The 21,691-nt window shown below is 48.0% G+C and overlaps 2 protein-coding genes across 3 annotated transcripts in view; one reads left to right on the top strand and one right to left on the bottom strand.

The window, feature by feature from the left end:
* Window positions 1–21,691, bottom strand: part of SCNN1B (sodium channel epithelial 1 subunit beta) — an 82,432-nt gene that overhangs the window by 11,329 nt on the left and 49,412 nt on the right. For both annotated transcript variants that reach the window (XM_035267186.3, XM_035267187.3), the window contains exons 3-5: window positions 18,769–19,042; window positions 16,329–16,519; window positions 3,188–3,291 (exon numbers count right to left, since the gene is read on the bottom strand). In XM_035267186.3, coding sequence (XP_035123077.3) covers window positions 3,188–3,291; window positions 16,329–16,519; window positions 18,769–19,042 — 569 coding nt within the window. The remainder of the gene's footprint in view (window positions 1–3,187; window positions 3,292–16,328; window positions 16,520–18,768; window positions 19,043–21,691) is intronic.
* Window positions 1–21,691, top strand: part of COG7 (component of oligomeric golgi complex 7) — a 114,164-nt gene that overhangs the window by 91,976 nt on the left and 497 nt on the right. The gene's annotated exons all lie outside the window — the stretch shown is intronic.

The raw sequence follows: 21,691 nt of genomic DNA, 5'->3' as shown, positions 1-21,691 counted from the left end.
AAACTGAGGCATAGAGAAGGGAAGGGACTTGTCTGAGGTCTTCCAGTGAGGAAGTGCTTTTGCTGTGCTTCTGACACAGCAGCTGGCTCCCGGACTGTACTCATCTGCCTTGGGGAGTAAGTTGACTGGCACCTCTGTGACAGTGCTTTTAGCAGCACAAAGCTAGAAAGACACTCAGCTCACCTGCCCCCTCTTGGCCAGCAGCCCTGATGGTCACTGAATGACAGCTTGCCTCTTGGTGGCTGCAGAGGTCAGAACCTGAGAGGGTTCTAGAACCTGAGAGGGAGGAGGGGTCCACTCCCACCTGTGCCCAGCTCACAAGCCCAAAAGTCACAGCCAACCTGGGTCCACCAGTCCTTCTCTAGGGGACAGTGCAACACATGAGCCCCAAGGGAGAGGATCTGCCATCCACCATGCCCCACTTCCTTACTTCCATAGACTCCTTCAGCTTCTCTCTGTGTGTCTCTGTCTTTAAGGACTGTACAGCCTCGGCCGGGCGAGGTGGCTCACGCCTGTAATCCCAGCACTTTGGGAGGCTGAGGTAGGTGGATCACCTGAGGTCAGGAGTTCAAGACCAGCCTGACCAACATGATGAAACCCCGTCTCTACTAAAAATACAAAAAATTAGCCAGGTGTGGTGGCGCCTACCTATAGTCCCAGCTACTCGAGAGGCTGAGGCAGGAGAATTGCTTGAACCATGGAGGCAGAGGTTGCAGTGAGCCAAGATCATGCCATTGCACTCCAGCCTGGGTGGCAGAGCAAGACTCTGTCGAAGAAGAAGAAGAAGAAGAAGAAGAAGAAGAAGAAGAAGAAGAAGAAGAAGAAGAAGAAGAAGAAGAAAAGAAGAGAAGAAGAGAAGAAGAGAAGAAGAGAAGAAGAGAAGAAGAGAAGAAGAGAAGAAGAGAAGAAGAGAAGAAGAGAAGAAGAGAAGAAGAGAAGAAGAAGAAGAAGAAGAAGGGGAGGAGGAGGAGGAAGAAGGAGAAGAAGAACTGTACAGCCTGGTGCAGTGGATCACATCTGTAATCCCAGCACTTTGAGAGGGCAATGAGGGCAGATTGCTTGAGCCCAGGAGTTCAAGACAGCCTGGGCAGCATGGTGAAACCTCATCTCTACAAACAATTAGCTGGGCATAGTAGTGCACACCTGCAGTCCTAGCTCTTCAGGAGGCTGAGGTGGGAGGATCACCTGAGCCTAGGAGGTTGAGGCTGCAGTGAACTAGATCACACCACTGCACCGGCAGCAGAGTGAGACCTTGTCTCAAACAACAACAACAAAACAGGCCAGGCGCGGTGGCTCACGCTTGTGATCCTAGCACTTTGAGAGGCTGAGTTGGGTGGATCACGAGGTCAAGAGATTGAAACCATTCTGGCCAACGTGGTGAAACCCTGTCTTTCCTAAAAATACAGAAATTAGCTGGGTGTGGTGGTGGGTGCCTGTAATTTCAGCTACTCGGGAGGCTGAGGCAGGAGAATTGCTAGAACCTGGGAGATGGAGGTTGCAGGGAGCCGAGATCATACCATTGCACACCAGCCTGGGTGACAGAGCGAGACTCTTAACTCAAAACAACAACAACAACAAAAAACAGCTGGGCGTGGTGGCTTATGCCTGTAATCCCAGCACTTTGGGAGGCTGAGGTGGGCAGATCACGAGGTCAGGGGTTCAAGACCAGCCTGACCAACATGGTGAAGCCCCATCTCTACTTAAAAATACAAAAATTTGCCGGACATTGTAGCATGCACCTGTAATCCCAGCTACTTGGGAGGCTGAGGCAGGAGAATTGCTTGAACATGGGAGGCGGAGGTTGCGGTGAGCCGAGAGCGTGCCATTGCACTCCAGCCCCGGCAACAGAAAAAGAAAAAGAAAAGAAAAGGAAAAAAAGAACTGTACAGCAGAGAGACAGAGGGACTAAGAGACTAATAAGCATTATGTATTTGTTTTCCTTTTCTAATTTGTGTGAAGGTAAGGGGCACAAGTGCAGCTTTGTTCCATGGAGTTTTGTACAGTGGTGAAGTCTAGCTTTTACTGTAATCATCCCTAGAATCATATATGCTGTACTCACTAAGTAATTTCTTGCCCCTCACCTGCCTCCTGCCCTCCACCTGGCTAAGTCTCCGATGTCCATCCTTTGGTACTATGTCCACGTGTGCAAGTCATTTAGCTCCCACTTACAGGTAAGCACATGTGATATCTTTCTGTCCATGTATTAACTGCATGGTCCTGGACAAGTTGTTTTAAAACTGCTCAGAATATATGGAGCATTAATGGAGCTCCAGCATATATGGAGCATTTCCTACTTCCTAGGCGGGTGAAACAGTTTACCACATTACATCATAATGACTCACAAGGCATATACCATTTACTCATCCTAATGGCTCACAATGTAGATACAATTTTGATGCTCTACTTTGCTACTATATATTAATCTATGCATGGGGAAACCAAGGCCTTGAGAAGGTTGGTCTGGAGCTCAGGAACGCCCTGTGAGTGGTGAAGCTGCAGTGGTGTGATCATGGCTCACTGCAGCCTTGACTTCCCCAGATAAAGCGATCTTCCTGTCTCAGCCTCCCAAGTAACTGGAACTATAGGTATGCACCACCATGCCTGGCTAATTTTTGTATTTTATTTTATGTATTTATTTATTTATATTATAGACGGGGTTTCATCATGTTGGCCAGGATGGTCTTGAACTCCCAACCTCAGGTGATCTGCCCGCCTTGGCCTCCCAAAGTGCTGGGATTACAGGCGTGAGCTACTGTGCCGGGCCTAATTTTGGTATTTTTTTAAGAGATGGGGTTTTGCTATGTTGCCCAGGCAGGTCTCGAACTCCTGGCTTAAGCAATCCTCCCATCTTGGCCTCTCAAAGTGTTGAGATTACAGGCATGAGCCACCATGCTTGGCTGAAGCTTGAGCTCTTGACCACTAAGCTGTGCTGCTTCCAAAGCCTCACTTTGCTCATCAGCAAAATGGGAACACCAGTCGCTACCCCAGGGATTCTGAGCCTTGGGGGAGGGAACACCTGGCCTGGCCTCCCCTGGCACATATTAGGGCCTTAGTAGTGGCCACTCCTCTTGATGCCAGCCTCCGTGCCCCTCAGTCCCACCCTGCAACAGCTGATGGTCTTTCAGTCCCACATGGTGGGGGTGGTTAAAGCCTCATGGCTCTGGCCCCAGGATAAACCAAAACTCACCAAATTCAGTTCCAGGGTTGGCCGAAGGAAGTGCCTTCTCTGTCATGCCCCAGTTGAAGATGTAACAGTTACCATAATGAGGGTAGAAGATGGATGTGAAGTTCCTGCAAGAAACAGCATCAGCTGCAGTGCAGGGACCACCACAGACAATGCCTCCCCCAACTGTCTGCTGTTGGCCCTTCATTTCCTCCTTGGAAGGGCTCCAAAAGGGAGAGGCAAGCAACAGGTCATTCTGCCCATCATCTTGCAGAAACCAGAGAGGGGATTCTCTGGCTCCCTTGGAAAAGTGGGAGGAAGGAGTTTCTCTGGAGTTGCGGCTAAGGCTCTCTGGTTTAGCCATGAGTTATTAAAAAAAACTTTCTGGCCGGGCATGGTGGCTCACACCTGTAATCCCAGCACTTTGGGAGGCCGAGGTATGAGAATTGCTTGAGGCCAGGAGTTTGAGACCAGCCTGGACAGCACGGTGAGACCCTCATCTCTACAAAAAATACAAAAATTAGCTGGGTGTGGTGGTGGGCGCCTGTAATCCCAGCTACTTGGGAGGCTAAGGCTGGAGAGTCGCTTGAGCCCAGGAGTTCGAGGCTGCCTGGGCTATGACTGAGCCACTGCACTCCAGCCTGGGTTGACAGAGTGAGACTGTCTCTAAAAAAAAGAAAAAAAGAAAAAGAATTTTTTTTTTTGGTGAGGTGGAGTTTTGCTCTTGTCACCCAGACTGGAGTGCAGTGGCGCCATGTTCGCTCACTGCAACCTCTGCCTCCTGGGTTCAAGCGACTCTCCAGCCTTAGCCTCCCAACTAGCTGGGATTACAGGTGCCCACCACCACGCCTGGCTTATTTTTGTATTTTTAGTAGAGATGGGGTTTCACCATGTTGGCCAGGCTGGTCTCAAACCCCTGACCTCAGATGATCTGCCCGCCTTGGTCTCCCAAAGTGCTGGGATTACAGGCGTGAGCCACCGCTCCTGGCTGAAAAAGAACTTAGATGTTTTCATGTGTCCCACATAAGCCTTAAAGGAGACATGTCCTTACCCCAGGAACCTGTGAATGTGACTGTATTTGGAAAAACGATCTTGGCAGATGTGACTAAAGATCTTGAGATGAGGTCATCTTGGATTATCCAGGTGGGCCGTAAATCCAATGACAAGTGTCCTTAGAAGACACAGAAGCAAAGACAGTATCTGTCTTGCTTCAGTGGGTGAAGCCCATTGAAGACTGAGGCAGAGGCCTTCAGACACAAGCTGAGGAATGCCTGGATCCACCAAAAGGCTCAGGAGAGAATTCCTGCTTGCCTCTTCTGTTGACTGGTGTGCTGGAGTTCATCAGACTCTGTTCTGCCAACATGCATGTTCTCAAGTCTCCAAAGTAAGCAGCTTTAAAAAAATTCTCTTGATGTTTTTATATTGTTCTTTTTTTTATTTATTAAGAATAAGAGGAGGCTGGGAATGGTGGCTTATTCCTGTAATTCCAGCACTTTGCGAGACCAAGGCAGGAGGATAGCCTGGGCCCAGGAGTTTTTTTGTTTTTTTGTTTGTTTGTTTTGAGACAGAGTCTCACTCTGTTGCTCAGGCTGGAGTGAAGTGGCATGATCTCAGCTCACTGCAGCCTCCTCCTCCTGGGTTCAAATGATTCTTCTACCTCAGCCTCCTGAGTAGCTGGGATTGCAGGCACCTACCATCACACCCAGCTAATTTGTGTATTTTTAGCAGAGACAGGGTTTCACCATGTTGGCCAGGCTGCTCTTGAACTCCTGACCTCAGTTGATCCACCCACCTTGGCCTCCCAAAGTGCTGACATTACAGGTATGAGCCACTGTGCCTGGCTGAGCCTAGGAGTTTGAGACCAGCCTGGCCAACATATTGAGACTCCTGTCTCTACAGAAAAAAAAAAGACAGGAGTGGTGTGGTGGTGAGTGTCTGTAGTCCCAGGTACTTGGAGGGACATCTGATGTAGGAGGATCACCTGAGTTTGGGGAGATTGAGGCTGTAGTGAGCTGTGACTGCACCACTGCACTCCAGCCTGGGCAACAGAGTGAGACCCTGTATCAAATAAATAAATACCTAAATTGTAAAAAATTAAAAATAAAAACAGAAAAGAATGAGAGTAAGTATATGAAATGATGCATACACACAAAAAATCCCCTGCCATGCAGTATCGTCTTTGAAGCCTTAGGATCCACAGCAAACATTCACTGATCGACTTTTTTTTTTTTTTGAGACAGAGTCTCACTCTGTCATCCAGGCTGGAGTACAGTAGCATGATCTTGGCTTACTGCAACCTCTGCCTCCCGGCTTCAAGCAATTCTCTGCCTCAGTCTCCCAAGTAGCTGGGATTAGAGGTGCCCACCACCATGCCTGGCTAATTTCTGTATTTTTAGTAGAGACGGGGTTTCACCATCTTGGCCAGGCGGGTCTTGAACTCCTGACCTCGATCTCAGCTCACTGCAGCCTCCTTCCTCCTGGGTTCAAATGATTCTTCTGCCTCAGCCTCCTGAGTAGCTGGGATTGCAGGCACCTACCATCACACCCAGCTAATTTGTGTATTTTTAGCAGAGACAGGGTTTCACCATGTTGGCCAGGCTGCTCTTGAACTCCTGACCTCAGTTGATCCACCCACCTTGGCCTCCCAAAGTGCTGAGATTACAGGCGTGAGCCACCACGCCCGGCCTCATTGGGCTACATTTATGGGCCAGACCTCTGTTGAATCTTTCCGTATACATGATCTCATTTAATCCTCAAAATAACCCTAGGAGGTCAGGTGCAATTTCCCCGTTTTCAGATAAGGAAGCCATTTCCTGCATCTTTTTTTCTCAGCTTGTGGACTTGCAGAATGACTTGGTCCAGGGCAGGCTGTGAAATGGGATATGGGGGCCGACCCCAGTTCTGCCACTGTCAACAGATTTGAGCTGCTTACTCAACCTCTGAGCTTGGGTTTCCTCAATAGCACAAGGGGAAGCAGGAAGAAGAAACCACATTTTTCCACCCAGTAAATGTTTGTCGATGTGGGTGCTGGGCTAGGGACACCGAGAACAAGACAGGGCTGCTTTTGCAGCTTCCAGTATGGCAGAGGTTGGAGAGTCGAGTCCTGTCAACCCCCTCTTCTTCCAAGATGTCCTTCCCTTCCCTCCCTCCCTCTTTTTCTTTCAAGATGAAGTCTCGCTCTGTCACCCAGGCTGGAGTACAGTGGTGAGATCCTGGCGCACTGCAGCCTCTGCCTCCTGGGTTCAAGTGATTCTCCTGCCTCAGCCTCCTGAGTAGCTGGGATTACAGGCAGGCATCACCACGCCCAGTTCGGTTTTTTTTTTTTGAGATGGAGTTTCACTCTTTCACCCAGGCTGGAGTGAAGTGGTGCCCTCTCAGCTCACTGCAACCTTCCCCCTCCAAGGTCAAGTGATTCTCTTGCCTCAGCCTCCTGAATAGCTGGCATTATAGACACCTGCCACTATGACCAGCTAATTTTTGAATTTTTAGTAGAGACGGCATTTCACTATGTTGGCCAGGCTGGTCTCAAACTCCTGACTCAGGGAATCACCCTCCCAAAGTGCTAGGATTACAGGCATGAGCCACCGCGCCTGGCCCTTCTACCAGTTTATTATCTTCTTTATCAGATACTTCAGAATCTGAAATCATCTTTCCTTCTTTTTTTTTTTTTTTTTTTTTTTTTTTTGGTAGAGACAGGGTCTCACTCTGTTGCCCAGGCTGGAGTGCAATAGCAGATCATAGCTCACTGCAACCTCAAACTCCTGGCCTTAAGAGATTCTCCTGCCTCAGCCTCCTGAGCAGCTGGGACTACAGGCATGTGCCACCACACCCAGTTAATTTGTAAAATTTTTTGTAGAGACGGGGTCTTGCTATGTTGCCCAGGCAGGTCTTGAACTCCTGGCCTCAAGTGACCCTCTGGCCTTAGCCTCCCCAAATGCTGAGATTACAGGCATCCACCACTGCGTCTGGTCTGAAATCATCTTCTTGACATAATTGCTCACTTAGCTGCCTCCTGCTTAGACCATAAGCCCAGGGAGGGAGCATGACCTTGTCTGTCTGGAAGGAGAAGAGCTCAGAGGTCAAGAGCACAGGCTGCAGAGCCAGCCTGCCTGATTTCAGTTCTGGCTGTGTCCCTTAGCAGCTGGTGAGTTTGGGGAAAGTGCCTCACTTTCCCCATTTGTAACACCAGATAATACCAGCACCCCCCTTACATGACTGCGGTGAGGGGTGGATGCCTAGCATACTGTAATACTCAAAAAATCTTGGCTGCTACTGTTCTTAGCTCTGTGCCCAGGGTCTGGCACAGAGCACACAGACACTTAGTAAATATTTGATGAATAAATTACAATGGGCGATAAGAGCATTGACAGAGATAGGCATGGGTAGGTGGCACCTAGGTCCCCACGGAAAGTGGGGAGCAGGTCAGGGGAAGGTTTCTTGAAGGAAAGGAAGCCTAAGCTGAGATTTTATGAACAAGTAAGTGATGGCTAAGTCTACAGGGTGGGGAGGAGAAAGGGCTCACCAGGCAGGGACCTAGCACAGGCAAAGCCCCGGAGGGAAGACACAGCTCTGGGCAGACACCGTGGAGTCTATAAACCTTGTGGGATCAGGGCTGTGGCCACAGGGAAGGAACAGAGCAGAGCAAACCAGCTCAATCCAGGCTCTTGAGGGAGAGACCTCACCCCAGGGCACAGGGACACAGTGTTCCCAAGAAACCGTCTTGGTCAGATGCAGCCCAGGAGCAGGAGGCTGCATGGGGTGTGGCGGGATCCCCTCCTGCCCTTGCTGCCGTGCTCCTGGTCTCCAGGTGCGTGCCAACTATTTGCTTGTTGATAATGCTCTTCACCTGGAGAGGCAGCTCCCAGGACTGGCTGCCTCTGGCTCCAGAGTCAGGTGTTTCCCTACAGAAATCTCTGCTGGGCCAGGGGTCAGGGGCCAGGCATGCAGACAGAGACCAGAGAGCCTCCAGAAAAGACTAGGAAATAGAGTATCCTAGCAGGAAGCAGTATAACAACAGTGGAACTGCGTGGTCAGAAGTCAGGCAAGACTTTCCAGGGTAGAAACTAGTTGGATAATGCCTGGAACAACAACCACCATAGCAATAAAAATGCTTATATATGCTCAGATCTTGGTTTATTTTTAAATTTTATGTAACCTTTTTTTTTTTTTTTTTTTGAGAGTGCCCCGGTTGGAGTGCAGTGGCGTGATCTCTGCTCACTGCAACCTCTGCCTTCCAGGTTCAAGTAATTCTCCTGCCTCAGCCTCCCTAGTAGCTGGGATAACAGGTGCATGTCAACACACCTGGCTAATTTTTGTATTTTAATTTTGTATTTTTAGTAGAGGTGTTTTGTCATGTTGGCCAGGCTGGTCTCAAACTCCTGGCTTAAGCAATCCTTCCACCTCAGCCTCCCAAAGTGCTGGGATTACAGACATGAGCCACCATGCCCTGCCCAGACCTTGGTTTCTAAATACCATTCTTCCATTGAAAAAAACAGAGTTTGAGCCAGGTTATGGTGACTCTTTCCTGTAATCCCAGCACTTTGGGAGGCTGAGGTGGGAAGATCGCTTGAGCTAGGAGTTTGAGACCAGCTTGGGCAACATAGGGAGACTCCGTCTCTACAAAATAAAAAAATTAGCTGGGCGTGTGATTATGCCACTGCACTCCAGCATGGGCAACAGAGTGAGACCCCATCTCAAAAAAACACAAACAGAGCTCTTTAGAGAAATGGCTGATTCTAGGGCTGGGGCATCCTGTAGTGCCAGAAAATAGACAAAAGTTAAAAAAAACACATACAGTTGACATGTCAAAGGCACACAGGTGCTAACTGACAGCGTGCCCAAAGGTAGAAGAATTTAAGCAAGAGAATAGATAATATGGAACTGGATTACAACCCAAATCTACAGGAGTCCATACTGTGTCAATAAATGATGGAATAAATAAATAAATGGAGGAGAGGAGACATATCTTCCTTTACAGAAGATTTCCAAACAATATATATTCTCTCCAGGAGGGGTAGAGTACAATACTCCCTTCCCCCTGCCCACTCCCTCCCCCTTCCCCTGAATTTAGTGACTCCTTTCCAAAGTACAGAGCACAGGTCAGCACAGTGGCTCATATCTGTAATCCTAGCACTTTTGGAGGCTGAGGAGGGAGGATCACTTGCACCTAGGAGTTGGAGGCTGTGGCAAGCTATGATCACACCACTGCACTTCAGCCTGGGCAACCTAGTGAGATCCTGTCTTTACAAAAAATAGAAAAATTAGCATGGTGGCACATGCCTGTAGTCTCAGCTACTCCTGTCCTGCCAAGGTAGGAGGAGCACTTGAACCCAGAGTTCGAGGCTTCGGTGAGCTATGATCACCAGCCTGGGTGACACAGAGAGACCATGTCTCTAAACAAAACAGAAAACAGAGAGAGATCCAAGATGGCTGATTGCTAACAGCTCAGGGTCGTAGCTCCCAGTGAAAGCGCAGAGAACGAGAAAATGCCACACTTTCAGATGAATTTGTGTCGCTCACGGACCAGAAGATTCCCAGTGGAGGAGCCCCATGGGTCGCCAGCGCAGCTCTTGTGGCCGGTGCAGCAGTTTTGCTGGTGCCTTGGTGCGGCAGCTCTTGGTACAGAGTAAACGGGACTGGTTCCCCTTCTGACCGACGTTTGGAGCTCTGGGAAGGCAGAGTCGCCTATTATGGACTCAAGAAGGAAGCCAGACAGGAGATTCCCGGGCAGAAGAGCACCATCAGTCTTAACGCTCCTGTTTTGGCCGGCGCAGTGGGTTGCTCAGATTCCGGTGCTGGGAATCAATAAATTGGACATCCACTCAGAAACCTAATTAGAAAGGCGGTAACTGTAAAGATGACAGATGGATAAATTTATAACGAAGGGAAGAAACCAGCCTAAAAAGGCTGAGAATACCCAAAATCAGAACGCCTCTCCCTCTACAGGGGATTACAGTTCCTCATCAGCAACGGAACAAGGCCTGATGGAGAAGGACTGTGTTTCATTAACATAATCAGGCTTCAGAAGGTGGATGATAAGAAACTTCTGGGAGTTAAAAGAACTTGTTCTAACCCAATGCAAAGAAACTAAGAACTTTGAAAAAAGGTTTGACGACATGCTAACAAGAATAGACAATATAGAGAGGAATATAAATGAATTAACGAAATTGAAAAACACCACACAAGAACTTCGCAAAATGTGCACAAGTGTTAATAGCCGAATTGATCAAGCAGAAGAAAGGATATCAGAGCTTGAAGACCAACTCAATGAAATAAAACAAGAAGGCAAGAATAGAGAAAAAAGGATGAAAAGTAACGAGTAAAGTCTCCAAGAAATATGGGACTATGTGAAAAGACCTAATTTACGTTTGATAGGTGTACCTGAATACGATGAAGAGAATGAATCCAAGCTGGAAAATACTCTTCAGGATATTATTTAGGAAAACTTTCCCAATCTAGCAAGGCAGGACAATATTCAACTCCAGGTAATACAGAGAACACCACAAAGATATTTCTCAAGAAGAGCAACCCCAAGGCACATAATCGTTAGATTCAATAGGGTTGAAATGAAGGAGAAATTACTAAGGGCAGCCAGAGAGAAAGGTCAGGTTACCCACAAAGGGAAGCCTATCAGACTTACAGCAGATCTCTCAGCAGAAACCCTACAGGCCAGAAGAGGGTAGGGGACAATATTCAACATCCTTAAAGAAAAGAACTTTCAGCCCAGAATTTCATATCCAGCCAAACTAAACTTCACAACTGAAGGAAAAATAAAATCTTTTATGAACAAGCAAGTACTCAGAGATTTTATTACCACCAGGCCTGCTTTACAAGAGCTTCTGAAAGAAGCATTACACATAGAAAGGAACAACCAGTATTAGCCTTTCTAGAAATATACCAAAAAGTAAAGAGCATCAACATAATGAAGAATTTAAATTTAAATCAACTAAATCCCCCAATCAAAAGATACAGCCAAAACCCAACGGTATGCTACATCCAGACCCATTTCACATGCAAGGATACACAAAGACTCAAAACAAAGGGATGGAGAAAGATTTACCAGCCAAATGGAGAGCAAAAATAAATAAATAAATAAAAAGCAGGAGTTGCAATTCTTGCCTCTGATAAAATAGATTTTAAAGCAACAAAGATATAGTGGTAAAAGGATCAATGCAACAAGAAGAGCTAACGATCCTAACACCCAGATACCTAAAACCTATAAAGAGACTTAGACTCCCACACAATAATAGTGGGAGACTTCAACATCAATATTAGATAGATCAACAAGACAGAAAATTAATAAGGATATCCAGGACTTGAACTCAGATCTGGAACAAGTAAACTTAATTTATAGAGCTCTCCACTTTAAATACATAAAATGTACATTCTTGCCAGTACCACATCGCACCCACTCATAGGTTTAAATGAAATATTGATAGGCCATTATTAAACACAATTATTGGCATAAAAGAAGTTTTCAATACCCATTTTTAGAATAAAGCAACATTCCCGTTCTCTCTCCCTTTTACTTCCTCTTTCTTCCTCTCCTTCACTCCTTTTTTCTCTTTCCTTCTCTCCTTTCTTTTTTTTTTTTAAAAAAGATTCAAACTAACTTTAAAATGCAACTTTGAAGAAAAAATAAGTTACAGTAATAATAATAAGAAGAATCAGTTGGAAAATATTTTGCAAAACTGCCAAGTTGTTTGTGATCTTTTCACTTTTTTATTGCCCTAATTACTACAAACTTTTCTTGTACATCTTTGAACTTCTGATCTTAAACTTGTCAGAGAAAAAGCTAAAGGGTTTTATCATGAGAAAAACAAAACAAAACAAAGTACAGAACATGGAAACAGAAAAGCAGTTACTTTACAAGGGAAAATCCTAGCACACCATACGTTGCCCGAATGAGAAAGGTGAACACCACGGATGATGCCATGTGGTCATCACATACCCCCATACGGTGTGATGAAGGCTTCGCACCTCTGTGATACCTGTCTCCTACACCCCAGCTGAGAAAACCAGATAAACCCAAATTGAGGACTTCCTATGACACACCTGACCAGTAGATCCAAAACGTCACCCAAGATAAGGAAGTCTGAAACTGTCACAGGGATGAAGGAGACATAATAGTTAAGTGCAGTATGGTCTCCTGGTGGGACCCTGAAACAGGAAAAGGTCACTGAAATAAACGGACAAAATCTGAATCAAGTGTGTGGTCCATTTCAGAGTAATATGCCTGCCAGGCCTGGTGGTGCACACCTGTAATTCCAGCACTTTGGGAGGCCAAGGAGGGTGGATCATGAGGTCAGAAGATTGAGACCATTGTGGTCAACATAGTGAAACCCTGTCTCTACTAAAAATACAAAAATTAGCTGGGCGTGGTGGTGCATGCCTGTAGTCCCAGCTACTCAGGAGGCTGAGGCAGGAGAATCACTTGAACCAGGGATTCAGAGGTTGCCGTGAGCTGAGAACGTACCACTGCACTCTCCAGCCTGGCAATAGAGCAAAACTCTGCCTCAAAAAAAAAAAAAAAAAAAAAGAAGAGTAACATGCCTAATGCTGGTTTCTTACTTGGTTTGTTAGTTTTGACAAATTACCATGGCGATGTAAGATGTCAGCAACAGAGGAAACTAACACGATGGCTCATGCCTGTAATCCCAGCACTTTGGGACGCTGAGGTGGGAGGATCACCTGAGGTCAGAATTTTGAGACCAGCCTGGCCAACATGGTGAAACCTTGTCTCTATTAAAAATACAATAATTAGCCAGATGTGGTGGTGCACGCCTGTAATCCCAGCTACCTGGGAGTGCTGAGACACGAGAATCACTTGAACCTAGGAGGCAGAGGTGGCAGTGAGCTGAGATCACGCCACTGTATTCCATCTTGGGTGACAAGAGCAAAACTCAATCTAAAAAAAAAGAAAAGAAAGAAAAAAAAATCTCTCTATCTCTATATTTTAAAGGCTGGGTCTTGCTCTGTCACCCAGGCTGGAGTGCAGTGGTATGATCTGGGTTCACTGCAGCCTCAAACTCCCAGGCTCAAGTGATCCTTCTCCCTCAGCCTCTGGAGTAGTTGAGTCTACAGGTGTGTACTATCACGCCGGGCTAATTTTGTTATTTTAAATTTTTTGTAGAGATGGAGTCTCACTATGTCGCTCAGGTTGGTCTTAAACTCCTGGCCTTAAGTGATCCTCCCTCCTCAGTCTCCCAAAGTGCTGGGATTAAGTGAGCCACTGCACCTGGTCAAATGCCTATTTATTTATTTATTTAGAGATGGAGTCTCGCTCTGTCTCCCAGGTTGGAGTGCAGTGGCATGATCCCGGCTCACTGCAACCACTGTCTCCTGGCTTCAAACGATTCTCCTACCTCAGCCTCTCGAGTAGCTGGGATTATGGGCATGTGACATTGCACACAGCTAATTTTTGCATTTTTAGTAGAGACGGGTTTTTGCCATGTTGCTCAGGCTGGTCTCGAACTCCTAACCTCAATTGATCTGCCTGCCTCGGCTTCCCAAAGTGCTGGGATTATAGGCATGAGCCACCTTGCCAGCCCCAAAGACTTTAAAAAAAAATGCTCCTATAATGTTTACTATGTGCCAGTCATTGCACTAAGTACTTTATTTATGTTAACTAATTTAATCCCCCAATAATGCTATGTGGTCATTTCACAGTCCCTACTTTCCAGATGAGGAAACTGAGGCACAGAAAGGCTAAGTAGCATGCCCAGCCACATACTGAGCTGACAATCAAGTCCAGGCAGTTTGTGGTTGGGGTCCACATGCGGCTCACATTTTCCTAATTCTGCAGCTGCTGCTTCTAGGGCATTTGTCATGTTAGGAGGGGGACAGGATGGAGTCAGAGAGACAGGGAGGAAGCTGGGACTACAGTGTCAGGGCCCAGCACTGGGGAGGCCAGAGAGAGGCACATTCCTACAGCTGTGTCTGAGGCTGACTCAGGAAGGCAGGTGACTGGGCACTTGGAGGGAGAGCTTAGAGAGTGGGTGGCTGAGGTCTCTATGTTAAGGTGCCTGGGCAGTACCTTTCACTGGGACCTTCAGAGGACTGGGAATATAGGCTTGGGAGAGGTGGTTGGGGAGGGAAGATGACGATCATTTCTGATGAGGCAACAGAGTGACGTGGGGTAGGCTTGGCCAGGGCCGCCGGCTCTGCCACTCACCAGCTGTGTGACCTCAGAGATGTTACTTAATCTCTCTGGACAGGTTACAGCAACTATAAAATGAGGGAGAAGGCCAGGCATGGTGGCTCACGCCTATAATCCCAGCACTTTGGGAGGCTGGGGTGGGAAGATTACTTGAGGCCAGGAGTTTGAGACCAGCCTGGGCAACATAGTGATATCCTGTCTCTTAAAAAAATAAAATAAGGGAGAAATAACAGTACCTTTCTCATGGGTTTGTTGCCAGGGTTAAAGCAATTTTCACATTCAAAGTGCTTAGAATAGTGTCTGACACGTACTGAGACGAGAAAGACCCAATAAATGTTGGCATAATTATTGAATTTGCATTCCTTGTCAAATGTGGGTTTTTGTTCTTGGTGTTTTTTTAAGAGAGTCTTCCTCTGTTGCCCCGGCTGGAGTGTGGTGGCATAATCTCAGCTTGCTGCAAACTCCGCCTCCTGGGTTCAAGTGACTCTTGTGCCTCGGTCACTTGAGTAGCTTGGATTACAGGCGTGCTTCACCACACCTGGCTAATTTTTGTATAGTTAGTAGAGATGGAGTTTCACCAGGTTGTCCAGGCCTCTCTTGAACTCCTGGCCTCAAGTGAGCTGTCTGCTTCAGCCTCCCAAAGTGCTGGGATTACAGGCATGAACCACCACGCCCGGCCCTCATTTTTGTATTTTTAATAGAGATGGGGTTTCACCATGTTGGCCAGGATGGTCTTGATCTCTTGACCTTGTGATCCACCCGCCTCAGCCTCCCAAAGTGCCGGGATTACAGGCATGAGCCACTACACCTGGCTGCCTTGCTTTTTTTTTTTTTTTTTTTTAGAAACAGTGTCTCATTCTGTCACCCAGACTGGCTTTCCGTGGTATGATCATAGCTCACTGCAGCCTTGACGTCTTGGACTCAAGTGATCCTCCCTCCTCAGCCTCCTGAGTAGTTAGGATTACAGGTGAGCACCACCACATCTGGCTGGTTTTTGATTTTTTTTTTTTTTTTGTAGAGATGAGGTCTTGCTATGTTGCCCAGGCTGCTCTTGAACTCCTGGCCTCAAGCGATCCTCCTGCCTTAGCCTCCCAAAGTGCTGGGATTCCAGGCATGAGCCACTGCACCCAGCCTCATAGCGTTGTTCTAGGTGCTGCCATGAGCCTACTCATTTATTCCTCTCAATAACTCTATGAAGAAGGTACAATTATTGTCCCTGGTTCAGAGATGAACAAACTGAGGGCAACAGATGCCTGGGAGCCCACCCTGATCCCCTCACTGGGCTGGTGCACTCACCCCCAGCTGCTAGGAGTAAGGTCTGGGAGGTTAGGAGACCCCTTGCCAACCTCTTGGAAGTGACCCACAGCCAGTGACCAACTCATGGGCATGCACAGAGGCTGGTCCCCTCCTTCAAGGGAAGGTGACTCTGGTTCAGTTTATGTTCCAGATCCTCCCACAGATCAGGCTGAGCCTGGACTTGACCTGAGACCACATCCTTGTTTAACTTTTTCCTCCTTCCTTTTAAAATTTAATTTATGTTACTTTTTTTCTAGAGAAATTTTAAATTTAAAAGGATCTCACTATATTACCCAGGCTGGTCTTGAATTCCTGGCCTCAAGTGATCTGCTCTCCTCTGCCTCCCAAAGTGCTGGGATTACAGGGGTGAGCCACACCATGCCCAGCCTTTCCTCCTTCCTTTTATTTTTCTATTTTCTCCTTTTCCTACCTGTTCCAAATCCTCCTTCCTTATCCCACTTTCCCTGCAGACTTTTCCTAACACAATCCTCTCAATGTTGGGTGAGCTCTTCAATATATCCCTGCCTCAGGCTCTGCCTCCAGGAAACTGGACTTAAGACACTAAGGCACAGAAAACTGTGCTGCAGCCAACCAGCAAGTGGCTGGGCAGGATTTGAACCCTGGCAGGCTGTGCTCCCAACCGTAACACACCACTGCCCCTTGGAGCAGGGGCCTGGCAGGGTGGACGCGTTGAAGGGGGGTGGCTCTTACCGATAGTTGCAGGGCTCGGCCCCGAAGAGGCAGGCCAGGATCATCTGCTCGCCGGGGTAGCTCATTTCCACCAGCTCCTCCTGCGGCACCTGTGCAAAGATGTTGGTGGCCTGCAGGACGTACCACTCTGTCACTGCCTGGGTGGCGCTGGTGAAGTTTCGGAAGGTGCACTGGGTCCCGTTGAGGCTACACTGTGGAGGCCAAGAGGGGTTGTTGTGGGTGGCGTAGGAGCTGCTGGCAGGACCCCAACCACTGCTTGAGGGCCTTAGCAGGGCAAGGGCAGTGCTCTGCCAGCCGCCCTTCTGGCTGCAACTTGGTGGTGGGAGTTCATACTCATGCTCACGCATGCTCAAGGGCTGCGCGCCTCATACATAGTGGTGTGCCAGTGCTCCCTCATTAGGCTGGTGCACCTACCCTTGGCTGCTGGGGGTAAGGCCTGGGAGGTTAGGAGACCCCTCATCAACCTCTTGAAAGTGACCCACAGCCAGTGACCAACTCACAGTCATGTACAGAGGCTGGTCCCCTCTTTCAAGGGAGCGTGGCTCAGGGGTTCAGTTTACAGCCACCGCCTCACCCCCACATGTACCATTGTGCATGAGCAAAAAAGCACACGTGGTCATGTGTGCAGAGGCATGCACAGAAGACGCCCTCTCTCTGACCTCCACAGCCTCATGTCGCTGTAACACACATCTACCCTAGCCCCGAACCCCATACACATAGATTCACACAAGTGGCTGCAACACTTATGCTCATGTGGACACATAGACACACAGACACACACACACACACACAGACACACACACACACACACACAGCGTTCTGATTCCTTTTCCAGACTCTCCCCGAGACTTCCAGATGCAGCTCCCCTGGAGGCCATGAAGACCAAGAAGAAACTCAACACACAGGAAACACTGCCTCCTGTGTGTTCTGGGAAAGACACAGACCCAGTCACCTTGAGCCCAATACAGGGTGCAGGGCCACCTTCCACCCAGTCACAACTGGCTTCTTGTGACATCCAAGTCACCACGCAGACATGGGACAGACTTGGCCCTGGGACTCTGGCCATGGCCACGAGGCTGCTGCTGGTTCTCCCTGCTGGAACCCAGGAGGCCAGATAGAGAAGCTTTCCTCAGCATTCTTGTACCACACTTCCCAACATGCCCGACCAGCCCATTCCTGGGGGCCTTCTGCCTCCCCTGGGGGAGGTAATGGCAGTCCTTAATCCTCGCTCTGTTCCAGGCTCCGTTCCCAGGGCCTTACATTTATAACCCCATTCAATCTTCACAGCAACACTAGGGAGTAAATATCATTGTTATCACCATCATCATGAAGAAATTGAGGCCCAGCAGGTTAAGGAAGGTGTGACCATAGCAGTTTCTCAATATGACACTGGCTAGTTTGTGTGGAGAGGCGGGGGGACAAAGCAGTTGTGGAAGTCATGACGCCGTGAGTGTGAGCAGCAAGGCAGTAGCACCCCCTCTGGAGACTGTATGGTCCCGTCCTGGATCCCCATCCAAGACTGATCATCAGAATCGCCAGGGAGCCTGTTGTCAATACAGATTCCCGGGCCTGGGCCCAGAGCTGCTCACTCAGATTCTCCAGGAGTGGGACTAGGGATGTGTATTGTGTCAGAGCTCCCAGGAGATCGATCCTGAGACACAGACAGGGGAACTTCTCCTCACTTCTAGGCTTAAGAACTAATGGCACCCCAGCCTCCCAGTGCAGGGCAGCTGTTTCTTGGCATCTGACTGTACTGCAAAGCTGTGGCCTTTCACCTGCCTGATATTTATGCCCCTATCTTTTGATAACAAGACTTCCCCCATGCTCAGCCCATGTGGTCTTACAGAGGTTGACATGATTCCCAATTCCAGGGCACATGACCCAGGACTGGCCAATCATGAGAGCCCATGCTGTCGCCCACATAATTGGTTTAGGGGTAAGCATGTGACCTAATGAGTCCTCTCAGGGACCTTTGCCGGGACTATAGGGAAAGAGCTCTTTTTCTGGGGCAACTGCTAAGCAAGGACATTGAGGGGACCCTCCACATGGAGGGAATTTACCTGAGAATGAAGTTACCCGAGAGAAAAGTCGAACCAAGATTGAGAAAGATTCCTAATGACCCCTTTAGAATACCTGGCTCCAGCCTTGCCTGAATGCGGTGTATCTCTGGACTTCTTAATTATGTGAGCCAATGAATTCCCTGTTTTGCTTGAGCTAGGTTGAGCTGGATCACTTATACCAAAAGAGGTATAATTGCTGGCATGCTTGACTAACATGCCAGCAATTTCTATATTTTAAAAAGCTCTGCAAACAAGCAAAACAGACTCTGGCTTCCATCTTGTCTTTCCCCCAGCAAGACTCAAGTAATTACAGAAAACAAACACACATCAGCCTCACTGGGTGGGGCCCATTGCTTGACATGTGCCCAGGGACCACTCACTAGTCTCATGGCCATTTTGCACCCCTGGGCATTACAGATCTTTTCTGATGCTGAGCTGTTTGACGAGCCATTGTGTCTATCTCCAAAGAGGTCGAGGACCACGGGGTGGTGGTGGTTCCGCTCATCAATAAGGACCAGGGGTGTGTGGTTCCAGATGGAGGAGTTCAGGGCCTTGGTGGCATTGGCGTGGTTTAGCTCGGGAGCTAGGATCCTCTCCAGGACAGCTTCCATCAGCTCATCCAGGTCCTTCAGCAAATGCTTGATTTTGGAATACCTGGATGGGGAGAGGGCTGGTTAGGGGGAGCGATGAACTCCTAAAGCAGAGCAGCAGAAATCTGGGACCCACCCTGCAGTAGTTTGTTTTCACACTGCTATACAGATACTACCGGAGACTGGGTAATTTATAAACAGAAAAGGTATAATTGACTCACAGTTCTGTATGGCTGGAGAGAGGTCTCAGGAAACTTACAGTCATGGCAGAAGTTGAAGGGGAAGCAAGGCATATCTTACATGGTGGCAGGAGATGGGAGGAGAGAGAGAAAGAGAGAGCGCGCAGGCACAGGGGAGTCTGCCACTTTTAAACCATTAGGTCTTGTGAGAATTCACTCACTATTATGAGAACAGCATGGGGGAAGCTGCCATCCAATCACCTCCCACTGGGTCCCTCCCTTGACATATGGGGGTTACAATTCGAGATGAGCTTTGGGTGGGGACACTGAGTCAAACCATATCACACTCTTACTCCAGCAAGGCTGCCACTATGTGTAAGAACACTCCACCTAAGCACCCACCCATGCATCCACGTGACCTTTCAGCACCCATACACTCATTCATTCACCAATTTTTAATGAGCACCTACAATGTGCCAGGCGTTGTGCAGGGCACAGATGATATAGCAGCAAACAAGAGAGACCTGGTCTCTTTTCTTAAGAAATTCACATTTGAGTGAGGAAGAATTGTAATGGTTTGTGGTTACTGATAGCTTACCTGTGCCAGGTGCTAGGTGCTTTCCAGGTCTCATTTACTCTTTGCCACAATTCTGTTACCATCCCCACATATAGATCAGGAAACTGAGGCTCCAGGAATTGGTGTGATTTTGCAAGCTCACTCCACTGATAAGGGGCAGAGCTGAGCTTAGAATCCAGGTTTGGTGGGTTCCAGTGGGTATGTGTATGGGGGTTCTGAGATCTACCTCCCAGGAGGGAGGAACTTTGGGAACAAGAGCCAGTTTCAGGAGAGAGAAAATGATGGGACTGAGAAGCTGGCTCCAATGTCTTCCCTCAACCCTGAGGAACTCTCATGTTGGAAATGATGACCAGTGAGAGATGGATCTATCAAGGAGTATCTCCACCAGGGTCCATGGGGGCCCAGGCCCTGCACCCCAGTCACTTCATTCCCAATTTACCAAAGACCTTGCCTCAGTGTGGGGTCATTGGAGCCACAAGTGCCATCTCTGGCTGGAGGACTTCCTGCAGGAGCATTAAATGCTGGACAGAGGCCAAGGTTCCGGTACAAAGGTGTACAGAAGCCGGAGCTAACATTGCCCTTTGGTGCCAGTTCCCTGACCATTAAACCTGTGTACACAGGAAGAGGAGGATCAGGAAGGGTGGCATCTGCGTAGGTGGCAGTGTTATTGCAATCTAGATGTCCACAGCTGCTGGGAATCTTGGTGGGTCACTTTGTGTGCTCTGGGTTTGAATCCTGGCATAGCACTTAGTATCTTGGGCAATTTAACTTCTCTAAGGTTCTGTTTTCTCATTCAAAAACAGGCGAATAAAAATAAGTACCCTAGAGAATTTTTGGGAAGATTCAGTGAAGTGCTGCTTATAAAGTGCATGAATCAGTGCCAGGATGGAGTGCTGAATTCCTGTTATTATCAAAGGCTCTCTTGACCCACTCTAAGAACCCACCAAAGCAGGAATAGTCCTATTAATAGAGGGGACATTCTGACAATTGGGAAAATAATTGTTGTGTATGAATTCTTTTCAGGATCTTCTTCTTTCCTTTTAAAAACAGAGATGCTGTCTCATCATGTTGGCCAGCTGGTCTCGAACTCCTGGCTTCAAGTGATCCTCAAGCTTCAGCCTCCCATTGTGCTCTGATTTCAGGTGTGAGCCACTGTGCCCGTGCCTGGTCAGGACTTTCTTTTTGTCTTTTTTTTTTTTTTTTTTTTTTTTGAGATAGAGTCTTGCTCTTTTACCCAGGCTGGAGTGCAGTGGCAAGATCTCGGCTTACTGCAACCTCCGCCTCTCAGGTTCAAGCGATTCTCCTGCCTCAGCCTCCCAAGTAGCTGGGATTACAGGCATGTGCCAGCACACCTGGCTAATTTTTATATTTTTAGTAAAGACGGGGTTTCACCATGTTGGGCTGGCTAGTCTCGAACCCCTGACCTCAGGTGATCTGCCCGCCTTGGCCTCCCAGAGTGCTGGGATTACAGGCGTGAGCCACTGTGCCAGGTCAGGACTTTCTTTTTGATAAGAATGTTTTCTGTGACTCAGCCCTTCTTTCAATTCCTTGAATGCACCAAGCTTCTCAAAAGCTGCACCTGATATGTCCACCACTGGGGGCACTCTCTCACTCCACCTGGCGAACTTCTACTCATTCATTAGGGCACTTAAGCCTGTAATCCCAGCACTTTGGGAGGCTGAGGCGGGTGGATCAGGAGGTCAAGAGATTGAGACCATCCTGGTCAACAGTGTGAAACCCCCATCTCTACTAAAAATACAAAAAAAAAAAAAAAATTAGGTTGGCATGGTGGCACATGCCTGTGATCCCAGCTACTCAGGAGGCTGAGGCAGGAGAATTGCCTGAACCCAGGAGGCGGAGGTTGCGGTGAGCCGAGATTGCGCCATTGCACTCCAGCCTGGGTAACAAGAGCGAAACTCAGTCTCAAAAAAAAAAAAAAAAAAAATTTGTTTTTGGA

Source organism: Callithrix jacchus, chromosome 12, assembly GCF_049354715.1.
Source record: "Callithrix jacchus isolate 240 chromosome 12, calJac240_pri, whole genome shotgun sequence".
Lineage (NCBI taxonomy): Eukaryota > Metazoa > Chordata > Mammalia > Primates > Cebidae > Callithrix > Callithrix jacchus.
This window is presented reverse-complemented; position numbering and strand designations above follow the sequence as displayed.